Below are 18,161 nucleotides of genomic sequence, written 5' to 3'. Positions count from 1 at the left end.
CTGGCATCGCTCTGTCTAAACCAGTATAGGGTCAGGATCCTTGTGTCCCGCAGTGCTTTGCTGACATCGCTTCCCCTGGGGAAAAAGCTGGTTAACCGAGGGAAATGGGCAGGCCCCCGATGCGTGGCCCCCCAGAAGCGGTGGGGGGGAGCCCAAGCCACCGAGCTGGCCGGCATCGCACCTACCCGTCACCCTGTTCGACCCAAGGAGCTGGCGTGCTTTCCCTTCCAGCCTGGTACCACCGGGGTTTGCACCCAACATACTGTTAGCAGCCTCACCTGAGGCTTGGCAGGCACATCATCAGGCGTCGGGGATATTTATATAGATATTTTTGATTTGGAGATAGGGTAATAAGACTGGAAGCCTCCGTCCGAGGCTTCAGATTAAATAAACCATCTTTATTTGTACAGAGCTTTTAAAGATCACGGGCAAAATAATCAAGTCCCGTATTCCCCTGGCCTCTCCTGCAGCTTGAGCTGTTAAAGGCTGAAGAGTTTCAAGGCACCGAGTCAGGTTTCAGCGTCGATGAGGTTGTTCCCCCCTCTGCCAGCCCCGTTCCCGTCCTGGCACCCCAGGAGCGGGGCAGGGGACGCAGGACGGGCTCACAGGCCATGAACACTCCTGCTCAGTGCAGGCGACATGACAGGCAACATCCAACTAAGAGCTGAGCCTAGTTTTTAGGAGCAAAACCCTTCTTTCTGTGTAAACCCATCCAGAAACCATCACAGGAAGGGACAAGGTTGTGCCTGAAAGAGGAATTCAGTGGGAGAAGTGGGGTCTGTGCCAGACCTGCCCTCCTACCTCCATGCCCGTGGCTTAAAATGTCACTTTGGGGGAAATCGGGAGAGGCAGCCAATAGTTCATGAATGCCAACGTGCCTATTTTCTCCAAAGTCAGTTTTTCCTGTGTTTTCTCTCCTGCCCAGCATGATGTCATCAAATCACAGCAGGTTCAGCACTACCTGGAACTGGTTTTAGTGGAGGGGAAACGGCAGCTGCACTTCCAGCTCTACAAACCAGCAGCCATCGTGTGCAAAAGCCCGGCCCAGCCTGGCTCCGGCTGTTCCCTAGCACAAAATCCAGGCTCCTCACCGCCCTCCAGCAGTTGTTTATTTACAGCAGAGTATTTCTTTCTAAAGATCTGATCTCAGGGGGCAAAATCCCTTCTGTGTGTGAAACCAGTACCGACTAGCTCAGACATTGTCTTCCGGAGACTGCTGGCAGCCTGAAACAATAGGGGTGTGTGGAGCGTCCTGATACATTTCCATTTTTGGACCGCGATAAATCTGAAACGTAATAGTAACAGCTCTAAAAATGGCCCACATTAATTAGCTATTTGGGAATCGGTTTGGTATTCAGCCATCACACACAATCCCCAATGGCCTCACATCTTCCTGCATACCAGAAGATTCATTTCACCCCTCAAAACTGGACAAAGTCTCCAGGTTCCCCTTGGAAACTTTCAGACATGACCGTAAGCTGGAACACAAACGTCAGCAGCGCAATGAAAATGGGAAGCACGCTGGGGAAGGGTGGCCCAAAAGTCCCTGGCATTCGATGTAAGAAACAAACTAGGGATCGATTGCATTGTTATGTTTCATGTACCACTTAATCTACATCTCTGGTTTTTTTTTAAATGCAACCCATGCACTCAAAATACAGAAGAGAGCCCGGTTTTAGCCAAAATCGCAGGACTACAGACAACCGCTTCCCATTTTTGGGGTTTTGCTGACACCTGGTGTTCTGGAAAAGATACCGTGATGTCCTGCAAGTCCCTTCCCTGGCTTCCACTGGGATGGCTGCTCTCTCAGGCCAGACAGATGTGTGTCTGGGAGCTAATCCTGAATTTGGGGAAAAATCTGAGAAATGCAGGTCTGCATTTAGATTTCAGAGGCACTCTTTAACATCTCAAGTCAAGAGAAATGCTGCAGCAGCAACAGTATTTGTAGCATGCCTTGTTACATTACTGCAAACCTCATGGCATAGATGTACGCTTCCAAACTTCAGGAGTCAGGGCAACTGCAGGGGGGAAATCTCAGGTCTCATTTATTTTTAAATAGCTCATTTCACTGCAAGGGAAAACAATCCAACAATGTGCTCCAAACCTAAGAGATCTCTCTACAGTGGCTGCTGTACACAAGGCAGCCATTTAGGGTTAGCACCCAAGACCCAGAAAACAACACTGACTTGAAAAGTCAAGCACTCATCAAAGCAGCATTCTCATTTATTCAGTTAAAGCACATTTTTACCCATCAAAAAAGGAGGAAAAACAATAAGCAGGCATGTTTCACACCAGTAAAGGAGGAAAATAAATTATTGTGACACCTGAACAAATTCAAATGCAGGAGTGGGTGGCATCAGGAGACGATACAATGGAGCTGAACGAAGATCTGTTTGACAGTGATATTTTCTGGTTTTCCCCTGATGCATGGGCCTCAGTGGTAATAGCAAAAGGCTCTGGCTCTGGTTGCTACCAAAGATGACAAAACGGCCATCACAAAGTGCATTAAGAAGTCCAATCCCAGTACTGTCCTTCTTCATACAGAGTAAAACTCAGCCTCTGTAATTTATCACACATAGTCCTACTAAAATGATGTTTAAAATGCAGGAAAAAATGAATTTTCAGCTCATAGTCTGGACCAAAATGGACTGTTACTGCAAACTCTGTCCAATCTCTTATATTTCCAAAAGAAGTCCTGGGAGACCAGGGCCCAAGAAGAGCCCAGCTGACAAACACGCTCACCTTGAAAGCTGTGAAGAGCTGAGGGCATCAAGACACCTTTCGGTACGTGATGACGCTACCTTTTGTTGCCACACTCTTCCTCTGATGGGTGCTGGGAAGATTTGCATCTGCAAACCAGATCTAAAAATACAGGATGAAAATAAAAGCCACATTTGGTGAAGCTTTTCCTAAATTCCAGTGTTTGAATCTCAGGTACTTGATTACTCCATTGAATTATGGCCTGACAAGGAATTTCACTACCTTTTTTTTTTGTTCTTGTTTTTAAATCCTTTTCAGAGCACAGCTGCTGCAAAAATGCATCCCACCTTTACGCAACAATGCCAGTATCTCAGAGAGTCCAATGCTGATCTTTAAATAAGGACAGTGGCTCCCCCAGGAGCAACAAGCACCTGCTGTCCACATCCTCTGCCCAAAGGTTTGCTGGACCAGCATTTCCATCTCATTCCAAATGCCTGCTCTGCCCAAATCAGATCAGTTTTGTCTCCCCAGGCAAACACTGCTGCAAACAAAATTCCATAAATAAATCCACCACAAGGATTAAATATTTACAGCACAAACACGTAAGGAAAACATTATAATGCAAGTTAATAAATAATGAGAATGATGTGGCCATGCTCCTGCAATGCAAACTGGTGTTCCACATGTGTAAGGGGCAGCTGTAGTCCATCTCCTCCGCTGAGCAGCAAACTTGGTGTTTGGGATCTTCTCCCTCCAGTTCCCACAGGTCCAACATCCATTGCCCAGTGACACGTAGGCTTTGGGATTCAGGATAGCAGAGGCTTGAAGGATCTATCATGTGGTCAGCATTTCAAGCTAACTGACCCCGCGCTTCACCTCAAAGAAATTAGTGCAATCGAGTCTTCCAAAAACCCCACAAAGGTCTACAAAACCCCACATGAAAATAGTCAGTAGCACACATCCTCTCACACATAATGGTCAGTTTTCTTACAAATTGTTTTACAACCTCAGTACTTTAAGGTTCTCACTGACGTTTATGGTGACATCAGCCTTTCCATGTTATCATAGTATAAATATTGATCATTTGCAGGCAATGATTTGAAATTTCAGAAGTCTTGAAGTTTCTAGTAGGAAACTGAGGCAATTCTGTAGGAAAAGGAGCCTGCTATGAAGCAAACAAAACCACATTTTTTGCCTACCATTTTTTGCCTAAAAATCATAGAGATATTTCACACACAGTTAACGTACACAATTTTCAAACAGCCTGTTTGAGTGCATTTGTAACAGGGACAACAGTTTACAATTTTGTAAATAATTTTAAATCCTCTCCTGGAGGATGTACATTCTTTTATTGGAACACCCTGTAGGTGTTGTAACCTTGATTGAAGATAATTAAATACTCCGCTGGCTTTCTGAATGCCTGAGCAGATGCATCTCATCTTCTTGAAGAGAGTTTCAGTATTTTTACACCAAGAACACTGCCTGCTCAGCAGCTATTATTTACAGTCTTATATTATAAAATCTCACAAGAAATGAAATGCCACTAAGTGTTCACACTTGGTTCGGTGCAAGAAAGGAAGACCTAACAGTTACAGTTTTTAATTGCAGTAACTTTGAATTCCTGTTCTTCAGTGCAATTTTTGAGGCAGTGGGAGACAGAGAGCAATTCCTAGTCAGGCAAGGGCTCTTCTTTGCTAGTAGAAGGAGAAACACAGCCTTGGGTCTTGGCTTGTCAAATTCTCAGCAAGGTCCCTGGGCACTGGATTGTCCCACAGCCTACAACAACAGCAAACATACTTAGGACTAAGTATGGTGAGTGAGGAGGTGGCATGCTGAAGACAGTGGAAGAGGCAGCTTTGCGTTTTCATCAAAGCAGCTCTGACAGTGAGACAGGAGTGAGGTATGGTCATATCTCAGTGACACAACAGCAACCCAGCAGCTGCCTGCCCCCTGAAATGGACCCACTTATCTAGCTAGGGAGACAGATTAAGGCTTTGAAAAGTCCTCAGGCCATTAGGATCTCAGAAAGCGGAGGAAGAACTGAGTTACACACAAGCAACCTCATTTACATGAGCCATCCTTCTTCATCTACCTCATTTGGTGGAGTCTACCCCAAAGCTGCCCATACTGGGCTTCTACTGTGCAAAGGAGAGTGCCCCAAGGAGTCAAAGGGACTGTGCTGTGCACACCAATCTGAGGGGCCCCAAGCTCCAGCCAGGACCAGAAACATTCCTCAGTGGTTGCTCGTGGGCTGCTCTCGCTATCATGGAAGGCTGAGCCTATTTTGGGCCAAAGATACAGCTCAGGTAGGAGCAGACACCTGGCTCTGGGACCTGTGTTATCAGAAAGTTATCAGAGGCACTCTTGGAAGAGTCAATTTTCAAATGAGTGAAGGATGAGTGGGTCTCTCCTACAAGAGGTTTCTAGTGGAGTTTGATACACAGGGTTTGGAGAAGCAATGACAACAAAAGAGTGGGAAAAATCAGGTGTTCAAGTATCTGCAAGATATGGATCCCAGGACAGAGTGGGACAGGGCAAGAATGTATCTCGGAAGTGCCATCAGATGTAATGGGAGAAAGAAAACTTACAGGAAAAAATGCAACCAACTGGGTCTTCATTTTTACCTCATTTAAAGCCAGTAAGCTTTTCAGTCCCTTTCTCGCAAGACTTTCTGAGGGGGTGGAGCTGGCCTAGAAAACTCTCGGCTTACCTGGCTTGCATCTGTGTCCCCTGCAATACCCTATTCCATGCCAGCTAAACCAGGGCAGCAGGCCAGCATGGGTCATGTCTGTCCCAAGACTGGTCACCCTGACTTCCCCTTGCTGAGCCGATACCCAGCAAGAGAGCTCTGTGATACCTGCTCACCTTATGAATTGAATTTCTGGGCACTTGGCAAGCTCCTCTGCTAGTTTTGTGGCTCCATGGGTGCCAATGCGATTTTTCTCCAGACTGTTTTAGAAACAAAAAGAGAGTTTTAAAATCCAAAACCAAATCAAGAGTGGAAAACAGCTGAATAATCACTGGCTCCTTCTCCTGTCCCAGAAGAGTTACACTTTTGCACAAGCACTGCAATGCCATACAACTTACATCAGCCTCTTCTTTATGACCGTGGCTCTATTTATGCAAGAGGTGCGTATGCATTGCTCCCTATGTCCTCCTTCTACAACAGGACTTCTAAGCAGATCTCTTGCCCTTGGAGCACTCTAATAGTTCCCACTGCAAACTTCGTGCCAAAAAATGCTAGTAACAACTCCTCCTGCTTCAGACACAACCTTCCTGCTTGTACCTGTAAAATAGCCAGGCTCTACTATGTAGTTTCCCTGCCCAAGACAAACAAAACTCAGTTCCTGACCCTACGACCCACAGACTAATATTTTCATACAGCCAAGAGATGGAAGACACATGCCATGTATTCCAAAGGGTCAAGGGGAGGAAAATTCCATGAACAGTTCTTGAGCAGATGACAGCCTCTCCCTTGGAACAGCACTGGGCTGTGACACCACCAGGCCAGCGCATAAACTGGTGACGTCAACCCCAGCTGCTGGTTGCACTGCAGATCTGGCACAGGAGCTGCATATCTGAGCTTCCTGCGAGCTCCTATGGCCCAACACCCACAATTTGGCTGCTCCATCCTGGGGAAGGATCGCTTGCCTTGCTGCAGGTTTTCACAAAGGAAGGCTCTCTGAGCCTGGTACCCATCTAGACCATCCCAGGCACTGAAGAGAAGAAAAAGCTTGCAGGAAGCAGCTCACCTGAGGTCATTAGATGATACGACTTATGCCCTAGAAATACCAGTTTGTCTTCCCTAACTCAAACAGGAGGCCTTCACAGACTAGCTTCTGCTTAGATACCTATACTGCAAACACCTTAAATAAAAAGTGCCTCTGTGCGTTGTCTACAAGGCTGGCCCTTGGTGCATGCTGCAAGAATGCTAAGCAAGAATTTGAACTGCAAAAGCTTATCTGTTGTTCCTAACATCTGTCCCCTTTTTGGAAGTGCTGTGGTTGCAGGCTCAACAACAGAAAAACAAGTTTTCTTCCTGGGGTTGCTCTCAGGGCTGTACTCACTCTAACATCTTCAGCTTTTCCATCCCCAGGAGAGCACTGGCCAACTCTTGGGCTCCTCCATCTCCAAGGGCATTCCAAGACAGTCTAAGACAGACAACAAATCCCAACTGTGAGTCAGTTGATAAACCCAAGGGGAACAACAGCAGTGCTATGGTACTACCCCCTCATAGATTAGCTGGTTTACAAGAGCTTACCCTCTTATCATGGCAGGTAAACATTCCCCTGCTTGATTTTGAGGCGTTTCCTCAGTTTTACCACATATGTCCATGTATGGTAAGACACCAGGGAGTGTCATCACAGAGCACAGGGACAGTGGCCTGTGCCCTCTGGAGTCCTGCAGGCCCAGGGAATGAGATGCGAAAGATGGAAATGACTGCAGAGCACACAGCTTTACCCCAGGACACCTCCTCCTTGTGCTGATGGTGTTAAACTATTGCAGCAGCTAAGGTGCCGCTCCAACCTGCTCTTAAAGCTGCCTTTTGACTCTGAGCTCTTTCAAGGGATAGCTTACAGGGCTTTTGAAAGGCTGGGGTTTTCATTTTCTGGTGCATTAGCAAGTGAGAAAATTCTTCAGATCCTTTCTTTGCCACTGGCTGAACAGCCTGGCCATTTCCCTCTCACCTGGAAAACAGAAACCTAGCACAGCACCATCAGTGCTTCATCATAATACTCAGCTGGGGCCACCCCACAGAGCCATACCTCTATACCCAAGTTTGAGGAACTCCAGAATTTCTGTATCATGTGTAGGACTGTTGTGGTTTAACTCCAGCTAGCAACTAAGAAAAAGCAGGACAGGATCCAGCTTAAGAATTAGGGCCGTCCACCAAACAAGTTCACAGCCTGTTCTGGGATTTCATGGGTATCAGCATATTGCTCGCTGCGTCACTCAGATGTCCCAATGACAGAACTCACATATGCCTCCGCTGGCAAGACAAGACTCCCAACACTACTATTAAAGGAGAATCTGCCTATCTGTTAGTAATTCAGGAGTAGTAACTCCCCACATGGTTAACTAATCTTAGTGCCATGCTGCAAGCGACACACATATGCACTGAATATTGCTTTACTCATCCCATTGCTCCACTGGATTATTGACAGACCTCTCATGGGTCTGGCAATAAAATCCTGGCTTTGACCTAATGCCCTGAGTCCTAAGAGATCTGTGATCTCCACACAAATACCTTCTGGGGGAGGGAGAGGAAAGTCTGGTGGGCTTATGACCCATGCATCATTTTCCTCAAACCATCTGTAAGTACTTTGCAGAACTGAGGCATGTAACAGAAGCACGACAATCAGGTGTCACCCAGATGGCCACAGCAGAGATGACTGGAGAGCCTAGGTCTCACAGATCTATATCCTGATAGAGGAGTGATCTCAGCGCAGGAGGCCTGTACCCTGCCAGCACCTCAGGCAGTGTTAGTCTTCATTAAACCAACAGTAGCTCAGGATTGATGAGACTGCTGCTGACTCCATGGGATCTTATGTACTACAATTAAAGTTAAGGTCCCTTTAGTGCAATGGGGCAAATTGCTTTTAAAAAGACATAAGCTGGAGCAGGTTCCTGGCAGGCTGCTCGCTGAGGTTCTCTTGGGCAGGTGAAGACATGTCAGTAGTTAGCCATCTATGCTGTTTATTGAAAACACGTTAAACGTCCACACATCAGAGCAACCCCTTTTATTCCAGTGTGGAGAGCGAGATTGCAGCTGGTGGCACACCCTGTTCATCTACAGGCTGAATTCACTTTGCTTTGAGCTCTCAATTCAGCCTCTACAATTACACAGAGAAGCTCCTGCTCTGCTCTGAGAGCCAACTGTGGCCATCTTGTAAAAAAATGGAGGCAAGACTTGGACCATGGAGAACAAGATGCGGAATCTGTCCTGCCTCGCAAAGCAGATGCTGAAAGACCAAGGATAATGGGCAGAGTTTGAAGATGAGTATTTTCCTCCATATTCTGTTCAGCTCTTCACATTCAGCTTCCAATAAGTTGCTAGTTATACCAGGAAATTTTTAGGAGTAAATTGAGTTAATTAGTAAATTACTAGTAAATTTATCACTAAGAATTACTTAGTGGTAAGTATCAATAAGTATTTAGCAGGATCAGAAGTATACTGCAGTTGAAAACAGGAGCAGACATTAAACCAAGAGTGACCTGTATGTATGAAGGGTCTCCCCATCCATTCCCACACTCACATTATCTCCTCCATGGAAGGACATCGTCGGAAGCCGTGAGAAAGTGATTTTGAAGCATCATCAGTGACTCCACAGAGTTTCAAGCTGAAGAAGCAGGGAGAGAAAAAAAAGAGGGCACAATGTGCTGGTGCCAGAACCAGTGGGGAATATGGCACCAGCATCAGCACCGTCTGCTGCACTCCCGCCCTGGCAATGCTACAAACAAAGCCAGCCATGCTCTGCCCCAGCAGCCTTCAGTGCCCTGGTACTCACTCGATCTTCCGGAGGTGTTCAAAGCATGGCAGCCCCTCAGACAGGGCATGGATACTTCCTTCCCCAAGGTCATTTTCTGATAAACTGTAAGAGTCGTAGAGAAGCTTTGAGTTGCCACAGAAAAAGCAGGCACAGTCAGAAAAAAGCCACCACCAAAACATAACTATGTGAATTAGCAAGTCAATAACTAGAACCCAGACTAAGTGAGGACTCTAGACAGCAGGGACAAGCCAGATCAGCACATGGCACCTTAGGGTCAACTCCTTGCTTGGTAAAATGGAAATGACAGCCCTGCTCTAACTTGCAATGTAAGTCCATTCAGCAGTGAATTGCTTGCAGACACTAATGTGGGGTTATATCAACAGCCAAGATGGACAGACCTGCAGCACATCATGTGTTGCATGTGCAACTGGAAATAACAAGTTATACTGGAGTTAATGACTGGTGAGACTTGAGAGGAAATGATGGTAAGGGAGAGCGAGAAGAAGATATGGCTCTCAAAGATTCATGGGGCAGCAGTAACTGCCTTCCAGCCTTTATCAGGGTGTGCTGCTCTGTTCTCATCTACCAGCAAACACAAGCCATGGCAATACCTCTGCTGCTCTCACATCTCTCACACTTCAATGACCAATAACCTAATTCATCTTGTTATCTAAGACTAGACTAGAATAGAATAGCATAGAATAACTTCAGTTGGAAGGGACCTACAGTGATCATCTAGTCCAACTGCCTGACCAATTCAGGGCTGACCAAAAGCTAAAGCATGTTGTTAAGGGCATTGTCCAAATAATAAACAAATAAATAACAATAATAAAACACATAACAAATGTATCACAATAAATAAACACATAACAAAGAACAGTAGCATCAAGGATGCAGCAGAAAGAGTTAATTCACATCACTTCCATTCTTTCAGTTCCACATTCAGAAATTCTACTGCTCCCCAGGTTACTGCATACAGTAGTTCAAAGGCACGTGGCTACACGAAGCTTTGCAAACAGCACTGGAAGACAAAGTTTAACATCTAAAATGATCCAAGCTGCCCCACAGGCAGTGCACTGCAGTGATGTTCAGAGAGTGTCTCCTCTCATCCTACAAAAAGTGTCTAGGACAGGTGGAGGGATTGCCCTCTGCAGAGTCACCCTGAGCATGGGAAAAGCCTGCTTGACAGCCTCAGGCCTGTGAGCTGAAATGATTCCCACCTGCAAAGTGATACCAGTCCATATGTTTGGCACCATCCCAAGTGCACCTGCCATGGCCTACCTTATCTCTTCTAGCAGCCCACACACCACCAGGGCTCTGGCCAGCTCCATCCCTCCTGCTGGCCCAATGTTATTGTTCTGCAAGCTAACAAAAGAAACATAAGCATTGGAGGATTATTTTAGAATAAAGCTGTAACAAAAGCTCATATTTAACTTGCTAGGAAGGTAACCGCTACATCTTCTGAATGAGCACCCGGTGCTGGGACCCTTGTAGATTAGTCTTAACGAAGGGGCCTGGAAAACAGGGAGGCAACAGTGGGGGCCAGCAATGTGGCTAGCATGTCACATGGCTCCTGCTGCTGCCAGTGACACCTGGGCTAAGGACATGCAAGTCCAGTGGATTTGCTGATGCTCACAACAAAGGAGCACAGTCAGCCAGTTGTTGCAAAAGCAAAGGCAGCACAGTACCACCGGGAGTGTGTCTCCAGCTCTGTGCACATGGGATCAGTTTGAGATGAGTGAGGAACGGCCTTAAGAACAAAGAGTGTATGTGACCTCATGTCTGCAGATTTCCCAACACCTTTCCAGTGAGACAAGAACCTATCCAGAGGACTGAAGTCTCCCACCACTGGGATTTCTCATCTAAGATATCTTCTGATGATACCTTAGACACAGGTTGGAAAACACACCACTAGGCTAACTGAGCCCAGTGAGCTCTTCCAGCTCACCAATTTCTTGCTTTGCTACTGTAAAACAGTATGAGGAAGTCCTACATGTTAGAGCCCCGGAAAGACTCCCATAAAAGGTTTAAAAATATAATACCACTGAGTTCAGGGGGAAAAATGACTCAGAGGTGCCTGCACAAAACAGTGAGGGACTACAAAAGGTGCTCATATTTATGCTTACATTACACCAGAACAAGAGGACAGCCACAGGCATTAGGAGCTAACATACTCAAAACCAATTTTAAGGGTTATTTTACTGTATATACAGTGCCTGGTTCATCTCTAAAGTTAACGCTGCAAGAGATTATGCAAGAATAGTTGATATGACTTGGAGCAACAGAGTAACTGTGGAGGGTTTCTCAATCCTGAGACACTTAAAATAATGTCTAAACAGGAGACCAGTGCACCACTTCAGTCTATGCCTTTTTCCATGCCTTCTTTCAACCATCCCACATATTCCCAGGATATCCAGCTTTCCTGGGGCAGAGGCTGACACTTACTGCAGGATCCTGAGGTTGGTCATGTGAGGCAGACAGAGGGCAAGTTTCACTGCTGTCCTGTCTCCAAAAACATTCCTTGACAGCCTGGAAGGAGCAGAAATTAAATGTTACTGACAGTGAACTACAGAGCCTCATTCCTCACGTGTGTGTCACTCACATGTATCTGTGACCTCCATTCCATGTGCATGGGACTATGCTGAAAGGAACTAATGTCCATGATTCAAAGGACACTAGGAATGGGAGGAAAGAACAACGAGGTTTTGTAATCCTGCAGTAGGAGTTAAACAGGGAAGTAAAACTGACTTCCACTTCTCAGGAGCACACTGATCTCCCTTCCTGACTAGGTTGTCCTGAGCTGAAACTACACCAAAATTGCACTTTTTAATACGTGCCCTTAGTCTGGTATGCTGTAATCTGAAGGTTATATGAATAGCTCCAGCATTTTAACTGTAACAGAAATAACTTTTTCTGATTTGGTATTTTTTTTTTATTATTTTATTTCTTTAATACGGCAGTGACACGTTTGTTCTATAAACCAGTCTGCAATGGAATAACTGATAATAAATCTGGCCGAGTAAAGCCTCTATCTGTCATCTTCCCTCCATTTTTGCAGCCATATAGATTGATGTTGATTTCTTAGGCAACACAGGCACTGCACAGCCCATATGCCTGTGACTGCTATTAAACAGCAGATTCATCTCTTCCCCACTGATGCAGTCTGTATGGTTCTTGGGAATCTCCAAAAGACTGCAGTGAACAAGCAATCCCCAAACCTCCCAAACCCAGCACCACACATCCCATGTAGCTATGAGTTTTTACCCTGCACTCGTAAGAATCAGTGGTAGAAATGGTTTTGGCTTTACTGGAGCCAGATTAGTTGTGGTTTCTTTGCCTTGATTTTTGCCCAGCTTCCTGAAGGGACATTGGAAATGACACACTTACAGTAACTCCTCGATGTGCTTGCAATAGGCAAGAGCTTCCATCAGCTTTTCCCCTCCAGCAGGACTGGGACTGTTCCCTGAAAGGCTAAAATAAGCATGAAAGACTCTCAGTGACTGAGTAAGAACCAGAACATACCAGCTTAAGATATTTCACTGTTTGCCTGGCATGATGGGAGTCTTGGGTCACTGCATCAATGGGCTATACAGGGCTGCAGTGGTGTGTTCAGAGACACAGGTCTCTGGAAAATGGCCTGGGAATTTGTAGTGCTTTTTTGTCAAGTACTGAGTCACTCCTGCCCCTGCAGGTACTGGGGGGAAGGAACAGTTTTCCCTCTCCCAGATAGAACTGGGGATTTCCTTTTCTTGTTCAAGTAATTTCCAGGTTTTTATTTCAAAAAATTATGAGGCATACCCCAGAGCTGAGCCTAACAAACAGCCTGCATGCTCTAATTTCTGTTCCCTTAGAGAAGGGCCAGTTTGAATTCATATCTCTCAGAGAGAGCCTTGTCTAGAGACTGTGTCCTCGTTTTGACAAATTCTCAATTTCACCTCTATATCCACTAGTAAAAGAAAGCAGTGTAGCAACACTGGGGCCCACCACGCTGGGAACCCTACATAGCCCGAGGAAAGGTGCTGCGCGGATCTGAGACTTGTATGATTCCCCACAAGCTTGCAGATTTACTTTCCAGGACACAACTGAGCCAGAGATCTCTCCATTCAAACAGCTAGCGAAGGCTGGCAAATGCCCACTGCTGTGTCTGGGGGTGACTCCACAAGGACATGGCTGTAAACTTCACTCTCTGAGAATCTCTGCACTGGCAGAAAGAGTCATTGCCAGTCCCAGCTGTACATGGGAGGGCAGCAGAGGGAACACCTTCCATTGGTTTGGTAGACTTTGTATCAGGTCTTCAATGACATTGAAAACTGGAAGATGGAACACTGTATAAATGAAGGCGGCAAAGGGCTTCTTATGCAGGCTTCCCCACCAACTGTGGCCATAACCGAAATCGCTGCAAACAAAACAAAGGGACTCACTCGATTCTCTTCAGGTTCTGCATTTCCAGCAGAACAGCAGCTAAATTCATCAGGCCTGGATCTCCAATGTTGTTGTGGCTTAAACTTTAAAAAAGAGAAGAAAGGCTGTGTTGTAAAGGAAAATGCTAAGCACCAGGCAAAGTATGAGATCTTACTTAATGTCTCCCATCTGCTGGATGACACCTCTGACCTTGGCAGCAGAATCAAAAGAGCTGCTTATCTCAACTACGTCATGAAAGACTAATAGCTGTTAATAAAGCATTAAAAAAAAATTGCAAAGAACAATCAAAATCACTGGATCTTGTTAATAGGTGGGAAATTACTTCAGCCAGAATACCAAGACAGGCAACAGGTCGTTATTATTTTCCAAACTACTACAGTGGAGAATGTACATCATCTGGCTAGACAGAGGAAAAAAAGCAGAGCAAGCCTGGGGTTGGCTCTAGATTCAGATCTTTTCAGAGTGGGGAAGTACTGGGTCTAAGGCTCTCCCAGGAGAGAAGGGGACCTCTGGCCCTGTTTTGGATCCCAGGGATTCCAGGGAAGATTTACATCCAGGGGCTGTTTAATCCATTTTCTACATGACTGCAGCAGAGTGGGGTTAGACCAAATTCTCCTCTTCTGAACATCAAGCTCCAATTTCCTCTAGCCCAAGGTACCTCATACGTGAGCATTTTGTAACCTCCCTGTTTTTGTTACAACATCGTGTATAAGCACATCTGGGTCTCTGCAAATGTTGACACTAGTGGTCACCTCTGCTGATGAGAGACTGCAAGAAAGAAAAAACTTACTTGATTTCCTCCATGTAGCGCATATTCCTCAAGGCTTCTGTGAGTCTGGAGCAGCCATCATTACTAATATTGTTATGGTTCAAGCTGGAAACAACATCCCCAGGAAAACGGACATTAAGATCCTGTTATTCAGTATCACAAGCCGGGCTAGGGGCAAGCTGCAGTCACATACTTACATAAGCCTTTTCAGAGATGGCATTTCACGAAATCCCAGCACAAGCTTAGGAATAGCAGCACTGCTGAGTTCCATGTAGCCCAGGCTAAAAGATGAAATAACACAGGAACAACTAACCACCCACAGGCAGTCATGCGAGCACTCAGAGCACAGGAGAGCAGAAAAAGGGTGGAAGAGAAGTGGGAGTGTATTCTAGTCCCTGTGAATAGTTTTCAATTTTGTTCGCTAAGGCAATTCTACTGGACGTGTTTGGATCTTGATAAAATACCAAGAGAATCCCAAACCTCTGGAGCAAGAACCCAGCCTGTCATGGAGCAAGGTGCCACTGTGACCACAAGATGGCAAAGCTCTCACAACAGCGGCACATACGGTCCAGTGGCACTTCGTAACAGAAGGGTGCCTCACATGTAGGTACCTGGAAAAGCCATCTCTGTGTGCAGGCCACGTGATCATCCTCCCTGAGTAAAATGCTGGCTCTGGGATTGCTGCGCGGGAAACACTGCCTCCCAGCTGGGAAAAGATCCATGCAAAACCCACTACCAAAACACTTGATTTCTCCACTGGACATTCCCTGCCACAGACTACTGATCTCTATCTCTCTCACTCATTGTTCATTGCAAATAAAAAGGAATTGTTGCTTCTTCCCTATCTGAAGTCCTCCAGCCATCAGGAAAACTACACCCATCCACAGCAGAGGCAGAAGAGAGGCTGCAGTTTAACTAAAACTTCTGGAAAGACCTGACAGACTCTGGACAGCCTGGTAACAACACACTCACTTGAGCTCTTCAATGGCCTGGCAATTCTGCAAGCCTGTGATCAAGTAATCAATTCCAGTTGGCATAATACTGCTAGAGGTCAGCCTGCAAAACAGCAAGGATCAAATAAGGTCAGGTCTCAGCACACTTAGAGAGAGGAGTTTACTTCACTGACAGACAAACTGCCCCATCCCAAACCCCAGCCAGCATAGACATCAGGGCCCAGTAAATTTGAGAGATTTCCACACCTCCCATGCACAGGACTACAAGGACGAGGTAGTTCAGAGATGTTCACATGATGTACATGTACCAAACAGCACAGTCCCTGCCTGGGCCAACCAACCCCCAGCATTTCACTGGGCAGAGATGCCCTTTATAAGCCTGTCTCTCACTTACAGGTAGTTGAAGAGGGCTGTGAAAAGGACTGAATGCTATTCATACCAGAAAAACCTCTTTTACACAGTAGGGTAGTATAAACTTACCTACAATGTAAACAAGACCCAAGGTCTCAGTCTCAAATTGCTTTCACTTCAAAAAAGGGGAGAGGAAAAAACCTCAAGACATGCACATGGTGCCCCTATAACCACCTTCAGCATGAACTGCAGAGAGCTGTTGAGTTTACAACCTAGACAAGGCTCAGGAGAGATCACAGAGCTCATGGCCATATTCCAGACAAAGAGTGTTTCAGAGAGGATCAGGGCGAGGCACAGGGTTGACCAAATGACAAAGATGTGGAAAAGACCACAGCTGGGGACATACCCAAACTTCTTCAGCTCTGGAAGAGGTAGCAAAATCCTGACTAGCATGTCTGCTTCATCATTGTGGAGCTCAACATGAGACCATCTGCAAGAACAGAACAACAGATCTGGGCTATGGCCACTGATGACGAAAGGTCTGTATCAAGCCCACAACTAAAACATAGTGGTGCTGGGACATTGAAGAAGTGTCACGACATTGATACTTGGCGAGGTCCCATGGGGGCTCCCAGCCATGACAAGAGAGGACGGGTTATCTGGGCACAGGGGAGAGATTTAGATGCCTTCAAATAGCCCAGGAAGCCACTAGGTCTATGGGTCTTTTCTATTTTCCATCCAAACACTCTAAGTAGGGGACCCAGAGGGCAAGGACTGCAACCTTGCACTGGCCTCTCCCCTGCCGTGTGCACTCCTGCACCCACAAAGTCAAGCTACTACCTTCCCCAAAAAATCGTCTACAATGCCTGTCAACTCACCTCAATTCCTGAAGCTGAGCACATTTTTCAAGAACCCTTTGGTAGAAGCAAGCATGCTTGATTCCTGGCTTGTACAGATGCAATCTGCAGGATACAAACACACAACACAACTGTCAGTGATGATCAGCAGACACCCACTGCAGCGTCTGGTGCCCCTTAGGGGCAGGCTTAGGAACAGATCAGAGCTTTGCAAGTGCCCTCCCTGGCCTCTCCTGCTATGTCCCATCTACACCACAGTCCACTATAGAGGAACACAGCCCATCCCCAACAGCACGAGAAGACAGTTGCCGCCTTCTTCAGCTACACAAAGGGAAAAAGACACTAAGGCTGTTCTCTCTCTATACATTCATGCAGAAGCCAGCATGTCTTAAGAGTCTTCAAAGTGCTCATGTCTCCTGAGTGCTCCTGGTCCTGTGGGGAAGGTAAGTAGATTTTTTTACCTCATGCAGGTCCAGTATGGGCCTGGAGGAGGGTGGCCCAAAAGACACATGCACATGAATAAGGTTCCTTCCAGACATGTGGCACAGAGGCACTCTGAGACTGAACCCATGGAGACTAGAGCCTCAGACACTCTGAAGATGTTTTTCATACCGTGATGAGTTTCAGAACAAGCAGAAAATAAGGACAAATAGTCACTTTCTCACCTGCTAATGACTGATTCCACCTTCTCCAGGCAGTGTGGGAACTTTACGCCTAATTGGAAGAGGGTTTTATCTTTACATATCCTGGAAAGGTAGAGATTAGAGAACACCATAAGCCTATGAACTCTTGAGGGAGAGCAAATGCTATTTTCCAGGAGAAACTCAGGACTGGATGGCACAGGACTATGCTGGTGCATGAATCCTAACCACTCATCTCTGAAAAGGTCTGCAATATTTAAACTAGTTCCAAAGCCAGCCTAATTTGGGCACCTTTTCTCCCAAGGGAGACCAGGAACATGGTCTCCTTTCTGCTACACCTACTAACATGTGCGACCACAGACCTTCTAAGCACTTCTACCCACCAGACATTTGGGTCAAACTTGCTTCAAGTTGGCTAATGGCTTACAAATGCACTGGAGACAGAGAATAAAGAACAGAAGAGCAAGTGCTGGCTCCAATCCCATGTCCTTAAAAGTATCAGGCTAAAAGAAAATATCTAAAAGTTACCAGAACTTGAGGTGCTACTTACGTAATCTCAGTTATGTTTCCACAGGCCTGGACAGCCAGCTCCAGAAGGTTTGTGATGCTTTCTTTACCTACCCATGGCTCCTCTATGCTGCAAAGCAGAATATAGGCACCTTTGCTTTATTCACGTGCACGGATCCATCTCTGCCTCTGTCAGCTGAGTGCTCAGCACTCTAATATACACAGATAGGCTGCTTTGCTCATCAGAGTAAGGTCTACATAGGAAAGAGGGTACAAACTGGGAACAGAGAAGCAGCCCAGCTTCCCTGCAGAGGAGGACACAAACATCAACTTCCCTCCTGTCTGCCTACCACTGACAGCAATGAGAGGGAGCCTGGCCCTTGTGTTCTAATGCAACACATTTTGGAGAAGTGAAGAATTTGTTACCCAGGTGAACTGTGGGATGCTCTGGCGAGGACACAGTAGGAATG

At 46.1% G+C, this 18,161-nt stretch overlaps 1 protein-coding gene across 13 annotated transcripts in view; it reads right to left on the bottom strand.

Moving 5' to 3' along the window:
* Positions 1 to 2,332: 2,332 nt before the first annotated feature.
* The window catches only part of NLRC5 (NLR family, CARD domain containing 5), a 52,410-nt gene continuing 36,581 nt past the window's right edge, over positions 2,333 to 18,161 (bottom strand). For 9 of the 13 annotated variants that reach the window (XM_010583227.1, XM_010583290.1, XM_010583308.1 and 6 more), the window contains 16 exons: positions 17,735 to 17,821; positions 17,209 to 17,289; positions 16,565 to 16,648; positions 16,093 to 16,176; positions 15,355 to 15,438; positions 14,580 to 14,663; positions 14,404 to 14,487; positions 13,613 to 13,696; positions 12,579 to 12,662; positions 11,637 to 11,720; positions 10,473 to 10,556; positions 9,210 to 9,293; positions 8,958 to 9,041; positions 6,768 to 6,851; positions 5,566 to 5,649; positions 2,510 to 4,476 (listed from right to left, as the gene is read on the bottom strand). In XM_010583227.1, the coding sequence (XP_010581529.1) occupies positions 4,395 to 4,476; positions 5,566 to 5,649; positions 6,768 to 6,851; positions 8,958 to 9,041; positions 9,210 to 9,293; positions 10,473 to 10,556; positions 11,637 to 11,720; positions 12,579 to 12,662; positions 13,613 to 13,696; positions 14,404 to 14,487; positions 14,580 to 14,663; positions 15,355 to 15,438; positions 16,093 to 16,176; positions 16,565 to 16,648; positions 17,209 to 17,289; positions 17,735 to 17,821 (1,342 nt within the window). In that variant the 3' untranslated portion in view covers positions 2,510 to 4,394. Of the gene's footprint in view, positions 2,470 to 2,509; positions 4,477 to 5,565; positions 5,650 to 6,767; positions 6,852 to 8,957; positions 9,042 to 9,209; positions 9,294 to 10,472; positions 10,557 to 11,636; positions 11,721 to 12,578; positions 12,663 to 13,612; positions 13,697 to 14,403; positions 14,488 to 14,579; positions 14,664 to 15,354; positions 15,439 to 15,815; positions 16,177 to 16,564; positions 16,649 to 17,208; positions 17,290 to 17,734; positions 17,822 to 18,161 lie in introns of those variants that run through there. The other 4 variants (XR_775373.1, XM_010583284.1, XM_010583326.1 and 1 more) reach the window with 4 other exon arrangements.

The sequence above is a fragment of the Haliaeetus leucocephalus genome, unplaced genomic scaffold, assembly GCF_000737465.1.
Source record: "Haliaeetus leucocephalus isolate CR32 unplaced genomic scaffold, Haliaeetus_leucocephalus-4.0 Scaffold92, whole genome shotgun sequence".
In the NCBI taxonomy this organism is placed as follows: domain Eukaryota; kingdom Metazoa; phylum Chordata; class Aves; order Accipitriformes; family Accipitridae; genus Haliaeetus; species Haliaeetus leucocephalus.
Note: the sequence above shows the minus strand (reverse complement) of the source record. Positions and strands in the feature narration are given on the sequence as shown.